Raw genomic sequence first — 23,867 nt, forward strand, 5'->3', positions numbered from 1 at the left:
AGATATTTTTGGATGTAACAATTTATTACAAATGAAGCTCGGCTGTGCAATACGACAATAGATTAGAGGCTTGCTTCTAATATTGCAAGAAAATTGTGTACGGCTTCAAACTAATTGGACAATCCCAGGCTATAAGAATAATATATGGGAATTGTGAAAGTGAGAAACATTACCTGTAAATAAAAGGAGATTGCTGTATTGGCTATATCACAGACTGCGACTGCAATTTGTCGTTTTGCATATTACAACACTTTGGCAGTGTTGGGAGGGAATGCAGATTTAATGTAAGCCACCCTCTGGCTCCCAGAAGGAACACGCCCTCCTGTTAGTGTGAGGCACTGAAACAACGCAGTCAGGTTTACCTGCCACTCCTGATTTCATTACAGAGAAGCTGTGGGTTACTGTGCTTCAAGATTCGAATATTCCATTTAAAGCCTTTGTTCCTCTCACAGACGCTAAGATTCGCTCACTGCATTTATGCACAATTGCACAGTCCATGGAGGACCTAGTGTTTAGATCCTACACAGGGATTTAATGAGGCCTTACTTAATTTGCTAATTCTCAAGCTCTGGGTTATCAGTTGTGATAAAAACAAAAAAGACAACACAACAAAATCGAATGGAGAATGGTTCACTCTGTTACCCTGACGTCAACCCTTGCATAAGCAGCCCCTGTTTATGATGAATTAACAAACAACAATGGCAGTAAGCATCTCCGTCACAGCAGCCGCTGCTATCGATGACACAGTTTGCAGCCGCATCACAAAACCACTCTGTTTCAAATCCACTGCAGGTATTATCCATACCGCTTATGGCATCTAAATCCTGTAGACTTTCACTCTAAACCCTGTCATTGCAAAACTTGTCCTGAAACTCGCAGAGACACACCCAAAACAGAGCTGCCTGTTTGGAGGAGAAATCACTAATTGAAGAACCCCAAAACAATTTGACTTCAATGGTGCTATTTGTAACTCACTGATCAAGAAAAGGACCATTATTCACGTCAGGAATATCTACAGTTAAGCATTTTCTCTCATTTAAAAAACTTTAATGCACAGTTTGTAATTTTGGCTACTAGGGGACTCTAAATCAAAACAATTAAAACAAAAGACAGTTTGATGACGTTGTGAAGTAGTGTCAGTCATCTGAGTTTTGTTTTCATTGTTTAACAACCGACATTGCCAATGGAAATCTATTTTAAGTTGTCACAGTATGATTGGATGACCCAGGCGGAAATTGTTTAGTCATGTTTGCCAACTTCCTTCCTCATTCTGGCAAGGCTGTCCTCATCAGAAAATTACCATATAGGTCAACAGGCAAAAGTTGTATAAAAAAAGTAGTAAAGTCAAGTCCACATGGAAAGAATGTCAGGGATGTATGGCTAGGTCAAACAAGCAAAAGTCTATCACCCAGGAGACTGCTGCTTATGTCCAGTGTCAAAGTGAAAGTCAGTGTTGTAAGGTTTTTTTGACGTATGTAATGTAGTTCTTTGAAGCCAAACCAGGATTTCTTCCTAAACCTAACCAAGTAGTTTTCTTGCCTAAACCTAATCAAACTACAAGCATATGACAGAGGTCAGGTATGCCTATCGCCTGTACGTTGCAATGGTCAAGTTATTTTGGGAATGGTGACAATGTTGTTTTGGGTGGAAGCCACTGGTAATCGATCTCTTTAGTTGTTTGAGTATGAGGATGCGTTGCCCTCACGTATCATCTGATGTTTCCCCAGAAGTTAAATTAACAGGTGGCTAAATTAAACACACCATCACCTTTAATGAATTTGACTTTTCTGTATAGAACATTGTTGAAAACGATTCAGCTAACGTAAAAAAAAAAAGAAAAGAAAAAGAAAAACTCAATAAAATTCGTTACAAAGGTTGAGTACATCTTTAATTAACTTTTACTTTTGTTTGCAGGAGACACTTTAAGTAATTCTCCATGAAACAAGCTTCCTGTCAGTGTCAGGGAAGCAGACCCTGACTCAGTACTCAGCTTAAATTCCTAATTTATTTAATGCAGCACACAATAAATAATGATTTTGTGATTCCAGCCCAACTATTTCCACTTTACCCTGCTCCACAGTAAAGATGCAGCAGTGCTGCTACCAGTAAAAGCAGCTGCTTTAAAGGAAGAAGTTCTTGGTTGGTTGAAATACATTAACAAACATTTATGTGCATTTATTTACACCTGAGTACGTTTTTGACACTGATTGAGAAGAGGAGACAGATCCACAATCTGTTAACCCTCAGGCTCACCCTGAGCCACATTCGACTGAACGCTGAGCTGTCTGATGAAATGAAGAGTGTGTGTGCTATCCATGGAGAAAATGAGGAATCATGGACAACCTTTCTGGGTTTCCTCCTGATCTCTGTGGAGGGAGAATCGATTATGTGTGTGCAGAGAGCTGTTTTGGTACTAGAAATTCTGTGAAATAGGCATTATGCCATAAAATGTGAAAGTACATGCCCACTGCATGAAAAGAGAGAAGTAAGGATTATGTGGAAGAGAAGCACCTAAAAACAGGTTTTGATACTGGATGGGCGACTGGGGACACATGAGACTTCAAATCCGACTAAGGAACATTTTCAAAACAACATATCTTAATACTATAAAGCTTACACCCTGACCAAAGCTTCCTTTCTTGATCACAGGCTGACCCATTACTCTTTCACTCATCTTAAAGGAGGCATAGGAATCGGTAGCAAAATAGGTGCTGACTGTGGTAGTATTGTCTATAAGCATTTAGAAATTATACCACTTGCAGTTGAATGCTCATGTCTTCTAGTAAAATAATATCCTAATAATATCCTGGTCCGCATGCTAGATATTTTGTTTGGGTTACATTGCTGTGATTCCGGTGTTGTATCTGATGTGTGACTGAATGCCATAAGGGGCAGTTTTACTTTTCTTGTTGGGTTGAACCCGGTGAAGCTGCTCTGTTGTATTTTCATTTCCGTCTGCTGGGCACTTATCTGACTCAAACATATATGTGAGATTTGTTTTATAGTTTTGCACTGCCATGCTGCCATAGCAACCTCAGACACATGGATTTGTTTCCTGATTTTATTTGCATCTAAATGAAATGCCCAAACATCCCAGTGTCTGACATTCCATGGAAAATGTCAGAATAGACAGTAGGGATTTTTTTGTTGTTGTTTTTTTGCCTAGTCCATCATGTGTGTGCATACATGTACAAAAAATGACTTCTAATTTAGAATTCCTACATCTTTATTTTAATTGTAAGCTCAACTTTCAAAAGGTGGATATGAGACACATTCACATTACCAACGCAATGGTGGAAGTATATAATGGTCATTAAATTTTCATCAACATCATTTAATTTGTTTTAGAGTTCATGCTCAGTTCACCATTATTTTGTGTGTATTTCCTTTTAGTATTTAGCACACAAAACAGAGTCATTACCACATGCTATGGCAGCCAGCATTTTTATGTGTTCTATGTTGCTAGAACTATGAAGTATCTTTTTTTTTTTTTTAGTCTTTACTTGAATATTAAGTTGCCCATGTGAATTCCTGACTCATTTTAAATCCTTAAACAAAGTCAATCTGAGAATAGAACATTTGTCTGTGGGCAACTCTACACAATCTACAACCCATATGCAGGGAACGGTATGGACGTTGCTTTGTTAAAGGGGACACAACCACAACATGTATACCGTACCAACCACCAGATGAAACCACAAATTAAGGGTGTGGTTTTCTGTAGTCATGACAATTATCTTTCCATTGTTTTTGGAGCTACAACACCACCAGCGTGAGAGATGCATGCATTATATTGTCAGTAGGAACATACATATACAAACTCTGTACCGTCGTAAATCTTATCACACTTTAATCCATCATCGCCATTAGTGATGTTAATGATTAATGATTTATGTTAATCGCCATTTAGAATTTCACCATTTGAAATGAGACTTGCATGGATACATCAAAAAGTATTTCGCAAGAACAGATTACAGATGTTTGCTCTTCAAATATATCCAAATAATCACAAAATACTGGTGTGAGTAAATGTATTTAATTAAAATACAGGTGATTTGTCAGTAAGTTGTTTTACATACATTTTAGCCATTTAGTCACCTCAGTAATTGTTGGACTTTGTTGCCAGTTGTTGCTGATTAGTGGTTTGGAAATATTACCGCGTTAGATTACTCCTCACTGAAAAAAGTGATCAGATTAGAGTAACGCGTTACCGGCATCACTGCACGGGCTCGGCTGGGCTCGGGTCAGGCTTGATTTTTTTAGGGCCAGATCTAAGCTCTAAGTGTAAGTGTGTGCTTATGTATGTTATAAATAATGTACATTTGGGCAAATAAATGCATTTTGTTGAAGGTGCAAATCCTGAAAGTGATTTTACATCGTGCATCCTGTCGTGCCCATGTAATGTTAGCAAATGTTATTGCATTTAATTATGACATGATTTGGCCTTATTCCCTGAGCGGAGTCCATCTTACAGCACAATGATAATCTTCAGGTAATATTTTATGTGCACCAATATAGCTATGACAAGGAATTATATGTAGACTGGGCTTTTACGTTTGTGTGTAATGTAAAACATGGACTGTGAAGAACAAGGCTGAGCACTATCAGTGTCTGACTCAGAGTCAGTTTCTGGCTCTGATGGCTCAAACAGATCGGGCTGGGTCAGTCCGATGACGCTGCTAGCTTCCATTGTTACTGTAGGTTAAGTCCTTGTACAGCACACGGAGGCGGCTCCCCTCCCGTGTGGGTGTGGTTCCAGCGTCTCTAACTGACACCCCCCAGCGTTTCACAGCAGAGAGAAGTGCTTGTTTTTCCATGATTTTGAGACCTAATTTTATATACTTGGCAATTTTTTTAATCTTTGAAATTTGGCTCAGTGGTCAATGACACATGTTTCTGTGATGTGACAAACTCATAACAAAAATGTATTTCTGCTTTACACGGACTTTAAAGACAGAAGTGCCGTAATTTAAATCAAGTTATTATTTTGTGTTATCTGGTTCATTACAGGGGCAGCAATAGCTCAGCTTGGGGACTTGAAGGTCGCCGGTTCAAGTCCCACCCGGACCAAAAAAGAATGATGTGGACTGGCAGTTGCAGAGTACTGGTTCACCTCCTGGGCATTGCCGAGGTGCCCTTGAGCAAGGCACCGGCCCCTAACACTGCTCATTGGGCGCCGTGGCAGGTGTGGCTGCCCCTTTGCTCATCTCCTCTACACTGCATGTATGTGTTTGTGTGTGCGCACCTGTGTGTAATGTGAGTGGAAAAAAGAATTTGGATTAGTATATATATATATATATATAAATACTTAAGTTACGTTATGTCTACTATATCTGTTCTTTTAACTCCTAATGTAGCTGTTTTTACATCAATCATAGATCATGTCAGTGGTTAAAACAGTTTGCTAATGGAAAAAAGATCCAACATACTTCTTATATTATTAATGATTCATTGAAAATCAATTGTTAAGGCAGCCGACTATCAATTGAAGAAATGACTTAAAGTTTGCGTCCCCAATTGCCATCTAAGTAGACCTTTTCCATTTACAATAAACACTGTCACTCTCACTGTGATGTCAAGTCCACCACTGCTCCTGCGTAACAAGCCGGGGCTGCTGTCTCCGATATGTGAGTGCGATCGATCAGGCTGCACATCACCTGTCCGTTCACTGCAAAATGTGACATCACATGCCATCACCCATCACACCCACTTTCACCCAAACCTCTATTTTTGGTCCTGCACTTTTCTTCTTAGTGCATTCTCAGTCATCATCTCATCTTCTCAGTGATCATCTGTGTGGAATAAGTTCCGACACCCTTTGTGTTAATCCGGTGGCTATGCAGAAGTTGAGTAATACACTTGTGGGAGCAAGGAAGCCATTTCTTCTTGAAGGCAATAATGCTGTGCAGCTCAGTGTGCCGAGAGGAGAACTAACTAGAAAGAATGGGTAATTATTTTCAAATATATTTTTTAATAAGACAGAAATGCAGCATTACTGGCCAAATGTGAAGAAAAAGTCACAGACGGAAGGCAGCAATTGGATTTAATGTATTTTGCACACTAACACTACCTTCGAAATATGCAATTTATTTTCCCATTTTATCACTTTGAAGCACTTGAAATAACAACAAAACACACTTGACTCCTTGAAAATGTATGTTTGAAATTAGTCATCACATCTTTTTAATGGTTACACTTGATCACTTTCTGACAGTCATGAACAAGTAACTTTCTAGTATCACTCATTGGCAATTATAATAAAATAAAAAAACAAAGAACTGTAAAACTCACTAGACTATGATATTAAGCCTCTATTAACTCCAGGGGTTTCATCTGTTTTGTCTTTGAAGCAAACATAATGATGCCGTTTCCATTTTCTGGCTACTTTAGTTTGTCACTTTTTTCCGGTAAGAATATCACTAAGATATTTTTTCTGCCGTTTAGCCGGTGAAATTACATCAGAAAGACATGAAAGGAAGTAGACAATGAAGGGAAGCCATTTTAGACTAAAAACATCAGCATCAGCAGCAAGGAGCCGAGTGTGTGGCAAAGCTGTCCATTACAATTCTCTGTGAGAACCTGATGAATCCCAGCAGGATCCAAGTCAGCCTGTAAGTCATTCTCCGCAAAATACACATAATAAGCCCTGAAAGCAAATCATTGATAATGACTTTGCTGTGAATTGGAGCCATAGAGCTTTCCTGCTGACACCACAACACAATTCACAGTGATGTGCAACATAAAAACACGTTTTAGAAACTAATGCTGGTGTAAACAATGGACACAGTTAGCTCTACAGATGTTCATTTCAGCTCAATCTGGAATTTTAATACACTTTAATACACTATGGCCTTGTAATCACTGTTATGAATTACGGAGTTATACAATACAGAAAATATAGTTTGAGCCAGGTGAAGCAGTCTATTAGATAACTAAATTAATGCAGTGTAATGCAAGAGCCCTGCGGTAATTCCTACCATCACGAAGGTTGCAATGTGTAGTTTGTATTTATGTTGTACTGAGAGATGTTTTTAATATTTAGTAAACCTTCATTGATGCTACAATTGACGCTCTTGCATTCAACAGCATCAGAAACTGCAGCTTCCACAATTGCCATACAGTTAAATCAACGCTTCTCTAAAATAGTTTAAGGCATGGCTGGGCAATATATTGGTATTATATCTTGATATGAGACTGGCTATGTCTTGTTATGAGATCTTTTAAATCAGAAAGTTAATGAAATCTAAACGCTCTGAAAAAATATGAAATATGAAATAAGAGACAAAGTGAAATAAAATACGCACCCACTCATGGAAATCATACTTTTATCTTGTGGTCGTTGCAAGGACTCTCTCACTTAATCTTGACTAGAATGTGACGGGGCACATAATTCATTCCCACGATACTGTCTAAATGATAATGATCGTAACATTGGCAACTTTTATGTGCTTCAGGTGGAAACAGTTTTGCTCATTTCGGCTTTGAAAAAAAAATGCTTGTTTTGATTTTATTTATGGGCTACTTAATAATTGAAGACATTAATGAAGACAATAACATTTCTACCACCACCAAAAAAAAAAAAAAGTTACAGGACCATGTTTAATGTTGGCGTTCCATTGTGTATAATAGATTTTATAACGTGAGAATTTTGTCATGTGAACCCTTCAGAGATGCAACTTTGAGAATGTAACATAAAGCTGAGGTGAATGGAAAGCTTTTGACCTTTGAGTTCTGCACGGTAGAAATCTTCTGTATCTCCCACAAGTGTAATGGATGCAGGGAAATGTTTCTCATGATTCCCTGCATGTAGCCACAACTTAAATGTCAGAGTCTCACAGACGTCAAATGTTTCCAGACTTCTATTGACCACAGATGACCCCTTCTGTATGTGATTATAAAGCCCCTCAAACCTGGAGAAACCATTTTCCCAAGATATGTAGCTCTAGAAGAGAAAAAAAGCAAACCTCAAAATGTCAACAATGAAGCAGTCACTCTATAGGAGAGCAGCTGCTCTAGAAAAGGAGCTATTTGTTTGAACTTGTGCTCTTTGCCTCTTCATCCTGCCTGCAGAGTAAATAACCTCCATGGTGTTCCAGTGTGTTGGAGTGCATCAACATTTACATAGCATTTCTACCAAAAATATTATTCTTTTCAGTCTCTTCAATTACAGTTCAACAAACTTTAATTCAGGTCAGATTGTTGGCAGCGCTGTTTGCCAGCTTGTTGTTTTGGCAAGATTGACTTTGAGGATTGACTTATGTTAATGAGGTTCAGCAGAAGATTGAACTGCTTGTGACAAACATCAGAGCATAAACTTATTATATGCTCATTATTATAAATACATACATTATTATACAAATGATGACACGTTGTTCATACTTATATTGTGTAACTGTTGTGTGTATACAGCAATCTTTATATAACTGTATCTTATATACATGGTATATGTATATAAATGGTATATGCATATATATATATATATATTATATACAGTTTTGGTCAAAAGTTTACATACACTTGTAAAGGACATAATGTCATGGCTGTCTTGAGTTTCCAATAATTTCTACAACTCTTATTTTTTTGTGATAGAGTGATTGGAGCACATACTTGTTTGTCACAAAAAACATTCATGAAGTTTGGTTCTTTTATGAATTTATTATGGGTCTACTGAAAATGTGACCAAATCTGCTGGGTCAAAAGTATACATACAGCAATGTTAATATTTGGTTACATGTCCCTTGGCAAGTTTCACTGCAATAAGGCGCTTTTGGTAGCCATCCACAAGCTTCTGGCAAGCTTCTGGTTAAATTTTTTACCACTCCTCTTGACAAAATTGGTGCAGTTCAGCTAAATTTGTTGGTTTTCTGACATGGACTTGTTTCTTCAGCATTGTCCACATGTTCTCAATGGGGTTTAAGTCAGGACTTTGGGAAGGCCATTCTAAAACCTTAATTCTAGCCTGATTTAGCCATTCCTTTACTACTTTTGATGTGTGTTTGGGGTCATTGTCCTGTTGGAACACCCAACTGCGCCCAAGACCCAACCTTTGGGCTGATGATTTTAGGTTGTCCTGAAGAATTTGGAGGTAAACCTCCTTTTTCATTGTCCCATTTACTCTCTGTAAAGCACCAGTTCCATTGGCAGCAAAACAGGCCCAGAGCATAATACTACCACCACAATGCTTGACGGTAGGCATGGTGTTCCTGGGATTAAAGGCCTCACCTTTTCTCCTCCAAACATATTGCTGGGTATTGTGACCAAACAGCGCAATTTTTGTTTCATCTGACCACAGAACTTTCCTCCAGAAGGTCTTATCTTTGTCCATGTGATCAGCAGCAAACTTTAGACGAGCCTTAAGGTGTCGCTTCTGGAGCAAGGGCTTCCTTCTTGCATGGTAGCCTCTCAGTCCATGGCGATGCAAAACACGCTTGACTGTGGACACTGACACCTGTGTTCCAGCAGCTTCCAATTCATTGCAGACCTGCTTTTTGGTGGTTCTCGGTTGACTCTTGATCATCCTGACCAATTTTCTCTCAGCAGCAGGTGATAGCTTGTGTTTTCTTCCTGATCGTGGCAGTGACATAACTGTGCCATGCACTTTATACTTACGAACAATTGTCTGCACAGTTGCTCTTGGGACCTTAAGCTGCTTTGAAATGGCTCCAAGTGACTTTCCTGACTTGTTCAAGTCAATGATTCGTTTTTTAAGATCTGTGCTGAGTTCCTTTGACTTTCCCATTGTCGCGTTTGTAACCGAGCCTAATGACTGCATCACATGAGCCCTATTTAAATGGGCTCAGAGAAGTCAACAGGTGTCGTCAATCATAATCACTCACATGAAGTTAAGAGGCCATGCCATGAAGCTAATTTGATTTCATTGTAACTTTTCTACATCACCAAAATTGATAATGTATGTTGCTGTATGTATACTTTTGACCCAGCAGATTTGGTCACATTTTCAGTACACCCATAATAAATTCATAAAAGAACCAAAATTCATGAATGTTTTTTGTGACAAACCAGTATGTGCTCCAATCACTCTATCACAAAAAAATAAGAGTTGTAGAAATCATTGGAAACTCAAGACAGCCATGACATTGTGTCCTTTACAAGTATATGTAAACTTTTGACCACAACTGTATATATAAAGTTTCACACATCACATATCATGTCCATATATGTTAAAGGTATATTTAGTGTATATAAATGTATTACTCAAATGTCCTTATCTTTTTTGTTTTTTTTGATTGGAGATTCCAAAATGGCATTAATTCAATATAACACATCTCAGGCTACTGTTGTAGCAAAAATTTTATTATGTTTACTGATAAAGATCTGATGGGATATTATATGTAATTTTAGCATGTTATATTTAGTAATGCTGTAATGAAAAAGGAAGTAAGTAATAACAGATGTAGTTATGCACATAAACAAAGAGAATTAAGAATGAAATTAAAACTTTAAGGCATTTTAAACAACCTTTGTGGCCATTTGAGTATAGACTTATGAGTTTACGATATGCACCAGAATGCACCATGGCAGCAGATAAGAGAAGCACTGATAAATCTATGGAGATACAACAAAAACCCAAGACAGATGGCTATCATAGTTCTTTCCCAGTGTTGCAGAAAAACCTATAAAATGTATTCGCCAAACGGAAATTATACCCACATTTGGTGCTTGGAGGACAGTTTTTGACATTCTTACAACTAGTTGCAGAATCTGTGTACTAGGAGAAACCAGACCCATTATGTACATGTCTGCGAGGAGCTGATAGTAAATTCTATGGTGTAATGTTAATGCATGAACTCAGCAGCAAGACACGCAACGCTCTCACTCTCTCTAGCAGTTAATGTCACAATAATCACAATGTCAACGACAGGGAAATTCGCCACATTAAAGCATTTATCTGTAGACAGGATCACTGTAATGATCTCCAACAATTTATTGATCAATGGAAAAAGTACCACCAATAGAAAACGTTACACTAAGTACAGTATTGTTGTCTTCATAATCTGAGGTGTGGTCTGGGTCTGACTCTGGACTGACGAGGTATGTTTGTCACTGGGTTTATAGTGTTTATCTTCATGCCTCCGTGTAAGTGTCTACTAGCTCCATTTCAAAAAAATTAAGATGTGGTTGAAGTGTAAAGAAGTCCCTAATTGTTCATTACTGAGTAAAATCATGGCCTCGTTTATGGGTCATTTAGTCAGTTAAACCGATCTGCCCCAGAGTATTGCCAACATGTGCAACCTCCTACAGTGGCAATCACTTGATTGATTATGGAAGTGTCTACATTTACCTCTGATTACCTCCAAAAAACTAATCATGCCAGAGCAAATTCAATACATGACTTTTACATATATTAATTATAAGTTGACTGATGCTCGAGATGCTACTTTTCAAACGCATTACCAAAAAACATTTCACATCTACCATGGTTTTAAATGTACAGTATTTAATTATATCAGTGACACCACATAATGACATGATGTGGTGCCACTAATCAAGGTTAACAAGAGATATGACTATGGGATGATGAATGCTAAATACGGATAAAGTGTGCTCCGAAATGATATACTAAAAAAGACAGTTACAATGTAGATGATCTGCTCAGTAAGATTATAAATAATACTAAGGCACTCAAGAAGTCTAAGGCACTCAAGAGGGTGATAACTTAAAAAGCCTTTAATAACTCATACTATTGAATCATAACAACAATGAAAACATGCCTATGTGGTTCATCTATTGAGTTCTTCATCAGGGCAAGTAAAAACCAGGCTGACTTGTTTTAATGGGTCTGTTGATATTCTGTTTCACTTACAAAAACCCATTGTGTGAATTAATGAGGTCTAATAAACATGTTGCGAAGTCATTTTTTAACATTATAAAACCTGCATTGTTTACATCTGTGTTGACTAGCTAGCATTTTTATTCTTTGTGGCTTTGGATGGCACATTACTGTACATCTTTACTGTCGCCTGTAGATCAGTGAAATAGCATGAAACCATTGGCACGATTAGTAATCATGTAGCACTTGCAAAAGACCAACAAAACATGGAAATGCTCGCAAAATGCTGCTTTATATAGCTCCCTTGGGTACACTAAAGGATGTGGGCTTTGTAGAAAAATGGTGTCATGGGGTTCTAAGAATGTTACTGTGGTTACATGATTCATTGCACTTGTTTACATGTGATTTAAGATTTGTCAAATTTATGAAAACGTCATGCTAAACTTTTTAATCACATCTCTTTGTATGACTTCATACTGTCCTTCAGTTTCACAATTTCAAACAAGCAACACAATTTGAAAAAGACGACACAGCACCCTTTTTATTCTATAGTTTGTGATCTCCTCTGCTGTTTACAGACATGATAGACCTGATGAATCCACAGAAACCTGCCTTCTGGCAGGAACTGTTGGATTATCAGTAAATTGGTGTCATAATGTCACTGTTTGGTTCTTCATTTGAAGCACTTGATCATGTTACCAAAGCAGAGTTTAGTCGAAATTGGTCTCAAATTAATTTGAACATCTGGTGAGTATCAGTTTTCTCACTCGCAGTGAGCAGCACGGTGTGGCAATTTTCATCATCATTTCTCATGATCTTGTGATTTCATTAAAATAACCTGCCTGCAGTTCAAAACAAAAAATAAGCTTTATGAGCCTTTGTAAAATGTAAAGTTTATATAGTTACTTTTATAAGTATCGTAAGCGTTGCTTTGCCTATCTGTAGATCACATAGAGATGCATAATATGGATTCTTTTCAGCTGACGCTGAAAACTGATCCTTTTACACTTTTGTTCATAAGCTGTATGTTATCCACACCTGAGGGTAACAGATATAGTCAGCAAAGATAGATGATTTAATATTCCATAGCTCTAATTAGATTTGTTGTGTTGAACCTTGGGGACTTCTTCCCTCCTATCTGAATCCTTGCAGAACATGTGATCCAAATTCAAGTTGTGCTGTTTCCCTCTGAAACAGCAAAACATGTCGGCAAAATGTTTGACGATATGTCTCCAGTCCACACTGCGTGGCTCTAACCAGGTGCAGCAGTTTGAAGACATGAGCATTACATAAGTGTGCGGCGCCTTTTGTTCTTGTTTATCTCTGTGTTTATTGCCGAATTGCATGCCAGCTTTAAAGGTACATGTCACAACCTACTGAATGTTCGTGTGAAGATTCTGCGTATGTGAAGCAAGTTCGAAGCAATTCTTATTATTGGCTTAATACATGGGCTAGAAATTATAGACAGTTAACCATTACCGTTTCAGATGTTGAACATAAAACCTTACCTACTCAATAAACACAAAACGTGCAGTCAAAATTAACTAATTTGTACTTGCATTTCTAGTACAGTGTCAGTCAATGTGAGTCAAAACCTTCCATAAAAACCCATCTCATGTCATTCAAAGCAGATTTTTCCATGTCCACACAGTGAACAGAGTAAAGGGTCCTCCACATCTACATATGACATTCAGTAAAATTATTAGGTGGCTGGTGTGACATGATTTCATTCAATTTGTCACAGTACTCGTCTGCAGTTTAATTTTGACATTTCTGTTTTCTTTTTTTCATGTTACATAGCTGGAGACAGCCATGTTAAAATGCCTTAACATTTTAGAGGCTGCTGTTCCCGATGACGCTATGCCGAATTTAATGGAGTTGTGCTGTTTTGTTGTTTTTGTCGGGAATGTTTTATTATTATTATTATTTATCATTATATTTTTTTATTCCAGCAGATAACAAGCCAAACGATGGATTATGTGGTGTCACATACTTTCATTGCAGCTACAATGGCAATTGCCAGCAGAACTTTTTTGCTCTAGCTATCTAAAGCATCAGCTGTAAATGTCACATTTTGGTGTCAGCCCATCAGAATCAAAGAGAAAAAAAATCATTTTCGATGAACTATTTTGCACTGATGTTTAACAATCATGCAGCGAGAAATCCATCGCAGAAGAGGCAAAAGAAGAGAGAGCAATTTCTCAACCAACACAAGCCACAACAGTTAGATCGCAGGCATGATCAAAGACACACTCCAGTGTTTACAAAGTACTCGGTAAAATAGATATATTCGTGCCTGCGTATGTCCGCCTTTGATTGAAAGCAACCGGCTCTACCCACAGTCTCTGGAGATTGCCAGAAGGCATTTGGCAGACACAGAAAATCATTAAATGAAAAGCAGACAAGGCAGAGAAAGTGGGTTCCTGATCAGTAAATTAGAGTAAATTCTTCCTTTATGGTTACGTCTACCTCACAAAGCCATAAACCGAAAATTAATGATGTTGAATGCAGGGTTTTTTCTTAATGTAGTGAGATTCAAATCAGCCTTAAGTGAAACTTTGATGACTCACCTCTTGCTGTAAATCCTTGATGATTTTGGTCTTTTTCTCCATCTCCACTTTAAGAAATTTGATCTGAAGACAGAAAGGACAAAACGAAAGATGATTAGACTGAAAGCCCAGATTCATTATGTGTTTAGATCCATTCCAGTGAAAATATTTATTGAAAGCTATGGCTGTTGAGTATACCCATTTAAACAGTGTATGTGAAACAAAATGCATTGAATGAATGCAATTATGCCATTACGCCATTAACAATGCAGCATGCTGATTTGCTGTCCTCCAATATTAGTAGTCAAAAATCCCATGGAAATACCAAATCCATCCATCTCTCAATGCTGTCAGACTTCCCCAGAACATCTGATACACCTACAGTCAACCTATGTGTAACCATTGAAAACATACATCTTTATAGCAGGTGTGTGCTGTAGTTTTAACAAACATCACTCACACAGCAGTGAAGATAGTATTTTTCGTGGACTAGTTTAAGCCTGTGTTCCTACATAAATTACCTATTGCAGCAGCAGGACAGTATGTGAGGAATTTAAGTCATTTGAATTCATTGAGTGAAATCCTATTGGCTTTGACTTCATGCATTTTCAGTGGTCGAACTGGTAAGCTGGGCATGCTTGGGCATAGAAACTGATTTTAAGATTGAGATGTTTATTGTAACTTTGGCAATATTTACTGTGTTCTTATGACCCACAGCTCCGCCTTCAGAGCAGTCTGTCTCTAAGACCCAGTAGCCTTCAGCATTGACAGGATATAATTCATGATGTGTAACCAACCAGACAGTGCTGTGGGCGGGACTTTAATAGAGAATACAGAGTGGTGACTACAGATCAAACCAACCAACAGGTCCACAGAGGATGCCATATTCACTGCCCTCCACTCAGTCTTCACACACCTTGAAAATGACAACAGCTACATCAGAGCCAAAGTAGGGTCCTTAAATGTAGGATTCAGATTTTGCTCTGACCTCTTACAATGCATTGCTGATGGTTGTTTTCATCTATGAGTCAGCTTGGCCAGTGAGGACACTACAACCTCAAGTTTTAAAAAATACAGTGGTACAATGACAATACAAAATAGGTTAATCTTGCAAACCTTTCCATTTCAAAGCCAAACTAGACCACACCAGTGAACTAATTTCCCCAAACACGGCATGCTAAAAACAAAGGTTGTGTTGAGTCATTGTTTGTGAGAATTGTAAAAGAGGTAGGATGGATGGATGGATGGATATAGATGGATATAGAGATGGATAAATAGATAGATAGACACATTGTGTCTAAGTGCAACATTCTCAGCTTGCTAATGATCTTAATCGAATAAAAAGTTGAATTAAGACAGCTTCTGTACATAAGCAGTTAAGTATATTGAATGATTGGGATCATGGCACTGCAGGTAGCAAAACAGTGGTAGCATCTGATTTACTGTCTTAAATTAAGCCAGTATGAGCAGTGTTTAGATTCAGTTTATATTCAAGCAGTATATTGTGGCTCCTACCATAAATGAACACTGGTCCTTTTAAACTGACAGAGTGAGGCATTCTCCATGCCACTAATGAAACAGTTTTTCACTTTTTAACCGGCCACCCATCAAGGTTTAAAGACTCTATAACTCTGATGAAAAACCCCTGTCACATATTATATTTCTCTCATGTCTTACAAAGTTAGTTTAGTATAAAGACAGTTTTGAAATGTTCCATCTGAGACCCTGACTGCGGCACATGTGATACGCTGAGACATTTATTCCTGCGGTGAGTGACTGCCTGTTTTCCACAGTGTGCCAGATTTAATAGCCCATATGCTTATCATGTCAGAGTGATATCTTTGTTTATCGCAATCCTTTTATCATGAGCTCAGCATGTCTTGCTATTGCAGGCCTGTGGCTTGTGTTTAGCAGCCAGACGCAGGTTCAAACAATAACTGCGGTTGGTAAACTGCAGCCATGGGCTACCGTATATTTAAAAGAATAAATTCCCTGTATGTGAGAGAGAGATAGATAGGTCAAGGTTTCTTCTTTCTTTCTGTTTTTTTTATTCTCTAAAGGTGCTTCTTTTTTTTTTTTTTTTTTTTAAGCAATGCATGTCCTTGAGAGAGGTCATCAAGATAGTCTCGTGGACAAAGAGGAAAAGATTCATGGGGCTGGTGACCTAATACCAGGTACACACCCCAGGGAACGGTAAAATAAGCCTCACCAGTTGACTCACATCCCCAAGCAGGGCATGATAACATCAGGGTTCATGTTTGAGCCTTTCAGTCACTGCCACAGCTCCCGGGGATGTTTGAAAAAAAAGAAAAAAACAGACATCCTGGTGCAGTATTTAGGTTTTTAGCTAAAGGAAGTGAAAAAAGGGACACATAAAAACAACCCCTATAAACTACCAGTTATATTTGCTGAACACACCTATTGTTTTCTCGATTTTATTTATTTTTGCGCCACAAAATCTGCTAGTTGTAGCACTATATGAATTCAAATATGTAAAAAAAGAAGAGTGAGTAAGAAAATTAAGCATAGCATGAACCACAAGTTTGACTTGTGCAGTTGAGTATTGAGTTTGACTAAATAAGACACGGATGCAGAGATGATTTTGCCTGCGATATGAATCATGTTGAGATTAAAGATGTGTTAATTAATCAACCATTTAAACATTAAGATATATAAGATATTATTAATATGATTAATCCTTAAGGCATTTCAAGCCAAACAACAAACAACAAAACTAATAGTTTTTGGGCTTTGAGCGAAATGCCATCATCAGCATGCTAACAGGCTTACAATGATTATGCTGACCTGCTTATGTTTACCAGGTAACGCTTACAATGTTCACTATCTTAATTTTGCATGTTAGTCTGCTATCATCCAAAGTTAGCACTAAAGACAAAGTACAGCTGAGGCTAATGGGAATACGATTAGTTTTGAAGGCATTTAGTCATGGAGGCACCGGACAGATTCATATTTTGACCTAACAAAAAAGGGCAGGGGATCGCCAGCATTTGTGTTTACTTCATTATTTTCAGAGGGTGATATTAATGTCAGTAAAGAGATAATGGTTATCCATCAAATAGTTGTAGAGACATTTTACTTCAAACCACAAATGTCCACCTTGTGTTGGCACGAGAGGGAAAGTCAGGGGGTCACCCAAGTCGTCAAACGTCATTCTCTGCACACCATTGATCTCTGCGCAACATTTCACACCGGTCCTTGAATGATGTTGAGATATTTCAGTCTGGATAAGAATGGTTGACTGACCAGACTGATGTTGCCATGAAGCTAGAAAACACCAAGGATGTATTGATTTTAGCTGCATATTTACTGCTTTTGTAAATCACTGTCATTTGAATATCTTTTGATTTGACTGTTAAGCGTACAAAACACGCAAAATATGAAGATGTCAAATCACAGGTTTTAAAACATTTTATCAGAAAAATGACATTAAATGGTTATTTGAAACCAAGACATTAGAGGTACCTTGCTTACCGAATACACATTCAAATCTTCTTCATACAGAAATGCTGCCTGGGATAGACTGACTTGAATCTCACTGCCCACACCTGCAGACATAGTTAATCACATTCTGTCTTCTGATTTGTGTGTTCATTGGTGATTTCTGCACAACATAAACAACAATAAATATGTTAATCTTGCAAGCAAGGGATTTCCGACTTTCTTAATGTGGATTCCTTCAGTGGTCTTTGGATGCCCTGTATTCGACTGAATTTTACACGGACACCAAGTGTCTAAATCAGATACAGTATCTCATAGCTCTGTTCAACGTCTGTGGCATTTGCATTCTGCAGAGAGGTGTTCTTTTAATCTTGAATCTCAACGGGGGTGATAAATACCATTTAATAGAACATAAATGTCAAACTCAAACCATAAAACCCAGCAACTGGGATTTTCCAACAGTCTTGGGAAAATGACAAGAATGTCACTTGAAATGTTACTGTATTGTTGTTTATCTCACAGATTTGATTGTTGATCATGGCGAATATTAAACTTGTGACTGTCCACAAGAAGCCGGGACTATTACAGGACAGTCTTTTCAATTGGCATATATTGAAAATCCCAGAAAAATTCCTGGGCTACTGTAGCCGTCAGTGCTGCCAGACAAGCCTCATGCTGAACTGTTGATAAGGGGTTCAGTGGCAGAACAAGATGTGTTCTCTATGAATAGTATGATGATACAAATTTGGGACAATACAGTGAGATAGAACGGATGCATTAACACTTTAAATAACCGAGCAATTCAGTGGTCTGTAGCTACACTGTATATTGAATTGAGTTCCTGTTTATGTCAGCAAGCTTGGGCTGGGGCTTAGGCACAACGGTTACAGCAGTATGTTATCAGAAACAGGTGGAGTGAAGTTTATTCAATATAAATACAGGCTTATGTAAACCTTTCACTCTAAAGAATTACTATTTTCATACATAGTTAAATTTCCTCTTGTTTGTGTTACACTTCTAATGCACATTTTGCGACATAACCACACATATGAAACCCGGGCCGCTGCAGTGAGGACAAAGCCTCTGTACATGGGACGCCTGCTGTACCCACTGAGCTAAACGGCGCCACACAAATCATTACATTTTAAATGATTGGAGGCGAAATGATTATGGCACAACACAAAACAAATCCAACTATTCTGAAAATCAAGAATGATCCATCAAGTAAAAATGCAAAATATTCACTCGTTCCAGCTCTTAAAGTGTGAGGATTTGTTTCTTTTCTTTATTTAGTTAAACCTAAAGCAACTACAAGGAACTTTCATGTTCCTGCTTGCAGGCTGAATAGCAGCCAGGTAATGTATCTATTTGTGGCCATGTGATATCAGTAAGTGTAATATGACAACGGTGAAACAATTGTTTTAGTACCGTTCAAACACCTATGTTACATGTAACCCTACAGCTATCAGATTCAGTTGCTCTTTCTTTTTGGGTTAAAGCTGACGTTATTAACATGGTCATCATAATAATAAGCCAACAGCCAGATATAGCTCTCTGTAGTTGTAAACAACTTGTTCTGCTGCCATCTGACTACACAAAAGTATTCGCTGCCGTACCACCAGACAACAAAGCAGCTTCTTTCCTCACACTGTGAGACTACTCAAATTCACAGTCAGCACTTCATCATGAAAAAATCTTTTAATTAGCAACTTGGATCTTTTAAGACAAGTAAATATACTGTTAATACCAGATGTGCAGTATTTACCGATGAATTTTTTATGTAGTTTTATGTAAGCTTCTGTCAACCACAGACATTATTTGGGGTATTTAACCAAAAACTCATTCAAAAACACCCATTGACTCTGAGGCGAAAAAAAATGTTAACTCATTTCATGTGGCACTCTATAGAGGCATCAGTGCTAAATTGAGGCCAGTTAAAATGTGTAGTATGTGCAGTGCTTTAAGTTGGCTGGTACAGATCAGTACCCAGTGTTATGTTTTACCCTTTAGCATAGTGTGCTAATTGGGTACTTTTGTTTGCAGGAACTTCTCACAACCTGCCGGTACTCTTTTCTGCCTTCTCCATATCATGCCTGGGAGGTGGATGCACTTCGAGAACCGGTATTTTTCTCTATTTTCTTGGATCATAGAGACCAGGAGAATATATTAATTGAAATCGGCATTGAGTGTTTAAGATACCTGTGTGGAATTTAGTTAGAAGCAGAGTGACATGATGGACAGATGGGAAGGTGGGCAATATAAATGGAGAGATGGATTTTGGTAGATGGATAGATAAGTACATGTTCTTCGGTTATAATTCCTTTGTTCAGTCTTATTAATTTTGTGTGGGAGTAGAGGGAAGGACACAACGGTTTCTCTCAGTTTTAATTAAGTGGTGAGGGAACGAGGCAAGAGAGCTTGCTGCTGGGTAATGAGCGTGGATCACTGAGGGGCCTGTGTGACAGGTGACGCGGCTGGTTAGAAGAGACCGGGTGTTGATGGTCAGGTCAGCTCTGTCTTACCGTGGCCTGCTGCTTCTCTGCTCTCTCATTTGCCTCATCCAGCTGCTTCTGCAAGGCCGCCTGGAGGGACTTCATCTCCTCTCTGTCAAGAGATAGAGAAGTGAGAAACACTCTGTTAGCACATCCTCCTCACACTCTCAGGGGCCTCCCCAGCTCGGCCACAGACTGGTTTCTTTACCATACAGCTGTTGAGAGCCATGATCAGAAACTGGTCTGTTTAATGCAATTTTCAATCTTTTACTTTAAGTTACGTGTGTTTTCTGCTGTTGTTTTGGATTGAACGGAGTTCATATTGTTTTTGATTCACTGGATGAATGTTGACAAATGTGTGCAACAAGAAATCTGTATGAATACCTTTAAATGCACTTAAAGGTTGATTTAATCACAAACACTTTCGTGTACTGGATTTTAAGTCAATACGGAGAGACATAAAGAAAATATGTACAGTATTATTTATGTTGTATTATTCAGTGGCATATGAGCACTCGGAAGACTCCTCACTGTTTTTATGTATGCTGTAAAAAGACTGGTGCTGGATTGAATATGTATTTAACATAAATTAAATGCATTAAAATGCAGTGGTTCTTTCAGTTCCGTTTGATGCTCCTGTGCACAGATAACTGCAATGCACACTGAATTATGAATCGAGTGGGCAAGTGATGTGGGTCAGTGGTTTCAAAAATGCTTGTTGAAATCACATCACAAGGCACCCCAGCAAAATTAGAGGTAACAGTCTATTTATGGTTTCCAAGCATGGCTGTAACTTTAAAAATATATGACGCGGTCGTAGTCGAGCGGCAGTATCTTTGAAGGCAATACAGCAACGCTGGATGTTTGTGTGGAAAGCATCTCACTGCTCAGCAGCCGTATACTCTTATATTTTATATGCCAGTGGTCTTGTCTCTTGGCATAAGTTCAGCCTCGCAAACATTTTTCTTCACAGCGACCAGCCAAGCACCACCGCTTTGGCATTTCATTTATATTACCATCTCCCGCATCCAAGGCTTGGAACGATTTTGTACAAACAAGATCAAAATTGCTCTAACTGACTGAAGCGTACAGTGAATGTGAGACTGACACACTTTGAAAGGACAGACAAGTGAACATACTGTATAGCAACCAGGTTGACGGCAACAGATTAAACCAGTTAAATTAATTGTTACTACCATGTTAAAACCTTAAAATACTACATTCTGACTGGCCACCTGCTCTGATGGTAAACATTTTTGTTGCGTTACCGTTTCTCGAAAACTTATTTTCAGAAAGCAATCAAACAGCTGTTAAGAGTTGTCAGAAATAAATGACTCGCAATGAATCACCTGTCTGCATCCACCGTGATGGAGTCAGCTAGTAATCACACTTGGCAGACATGGAACTCCAAAGGTGGATTAATAACACTTTGGAAAAATTGCAGCTCACAAATGCTAGCTAGGCAACATTGAGCCGAGCTGCTGCTTTATGGTTTTTAGCTTGATGACATGTGAGAGCTGCCATGGACTGGTGATGGGCTATTGATTGGCTATCAAGATACTGCACACAAGAGGCTGGACTTCAATCAGGCTGACATTTCAGAGAGCATAGAGGGCACAAATGACTGCTAATCATTAAAAATCTCATTACACACAACGTTAATCAGACAGTCCTAACTGGAAAAGCATTTTGCGTAAACACTTTTCCAGCTCGCTTACAAAAAGATAAAGCAGTGATTCACAAATGCTTGGCTGTCTTTTCACAAAAAAGAGACAAGCATGTTTTTTTTTGAATATACATTAAGGTTTCACGATGAGATTCTGCAATATCCTTCTGCTTCCGTGTTTACTGCCTTGTATAAGCAAACTTGGCCGTAAGATACCCAGCATCAATAATAATAAATGAGATAGGAGATCATTTTTGATATTTCACATTAAAATTCTGATTTTCTTTCTCATTCTGTGGGTGGAATTCCTCCGGACATAGATGTAATTTGTGTTCACCAATGAACAGTTTAAGCAATGTTTGGATCAAAACTATATGTTCGGACTGCACGCAAATCAGAGTTGTTTCTCAAATCAGATCTAAAAGACAGAGTGTCCTCATTATTCTATTTCAGTGATCGGATTGGATTTTCCAAACAGTCACGCTGTCAAGTGGCAGGAAAGAAATGTTATTACCGCCTGACTGTTTCTCTCAGCGTTGTCTTCCACACCGCTCTGCTAGTAGCAGCATATATTCTGCCCATGCCTGATTCTCTCCCGTTTCTCTGGATTTTAGGTGCCAATGACACAAAAGCGGCCAGAGAGTCTGTCTGAGAAGCAACTCTAAAAATCAGATTTGAATCACATTTCAAACTACCTCCAAATGTGGTTTGGGTCTGATTTGGAAAAATTGCATTTCCCTCAATTTTTCTGGTGTCCAGACTACCTTAAATCAATTTGGATATGCCAAAAAGTCTGAACATAGCCAGCTATAAGGCGTTGGACTCACTGTCAATCAAATCTGATCAAATCACCAGCACACAGTCCTGTTGAAGCAGACGAGCTGAGTTTATGATATCTCTTACACATATTGGACACTAAGCTATTAATAACCATCCATTACCTGCCTGACTTGGTTTGATGATTTAGTATATCTGAGTTTGTACATGTTGTTATCTTGGCATCAGTGTAATTAAGGATCACCCTCAATGTTTTCTCCTTGAATCTTCAATAAAGGATGAAGTGAAATAAACTGTTCAATGTTCATTAATAACACCTGAAGATTTTTTCTTTGAGTTATACATTTTTGAAATGATTACAGCTTATTTCTCATGCTTAACAAATGTTACAGAGTTGGGAAGAAGGAGGAGCTGCTCGTGCTGGACTGGTGTTTCCATATTCCACACTCCCATTTAATTTGTTTTCACTATTGATCATAGTATCCGATGAGAACATGAGACTCTCCTGGGTAATGTAAAAATCTCATAGCTTTATGTTTGACCACCACTAGGAATTCTTGCTACAAAATTTCTGCTGTTTTGTCCATTATTTTACCTTGGTTGTTGGTTCAAAGTACTACAATAGTCATCAAGATTTGGTTGCTGGCTCTATGGTGAAGAAGCCAATCAGAGGCGTGATTTCAAAACTGTTTGTCGTCGTTTAAGTTGAGAAAATGATGCGGTGCCATAGCTGTTGAATTCAGACAAAACCAACCCAGAATCCAAAAGTGAATTGATGCAAACTGCAGATTTTGTTTGTTACAAATCCCAACTCTGAAATCTTCTAAATTCTTCGTTCACCATCTGTTTTGCAATGTTGTGATTGAAACTTTCTTGGGGTTCATAGTCATACTGAACATCTCCAAAGATTTTATGTATCCGAGCTATTGCCTGTGACTTTTTAACACAGTCCCGATATCTCTGAACAAGGTTATTGATAACCTGATATTGGTTATTGATAGGGGCTGAGCGATATGGCTTTTTCAGGGCCAATATTGATTATTAAAAATCAAGGGGAGTGAAAAAAGATATTTAGGATGTCAAAATTTTGAACAACCGGTGTTGAAAACAAAGTACTAAATTTGATTGAGTAA

General features: G+C 38.2%; 1 protein-coding gene across 1 annotated transcript in view; it reads right to left on the reverse strand.

The window, feature by feature from the left end:
* luzp2 (leucine zipper protein 2) overlaps nt 1-23,867 on the reverse strand; it is a 172,664-nt gene that overhangs the window by 50,139 nt on the left and 98,658 nt on the right. The window contains exons 4-5 of the mRNA XM_030414425.1: nt 20,322-20,403; nt 14,362-14,424 (exon numbers count right to left, since the gene is read on the reverse strand). Of these exons, the coding sequence (XP_030270285.1) occupies nt 14,362-14,424; nt 20,322-20,403 (145 nt within the window). The remainder of the gene's footprint in view (nt 1-14,361; nt 14,425-20,321; nt 20,404-23,867) is intronic.

The sequence above is a fragment of the Sparus aurata genome, chromosome 4 (genome assembly GCF_900880675.1).
Source record: "Sparus aurata chromosome 4, fSpaAur1.1, whole genome shotgun sequence".
Classification (NCBI taxonomy): domain Eukaryota; kingdom Metazoa; phylum Chordata; class Actinopteri; order Spariformes; family Sparidae; genus Sparus; species Sparus aurata.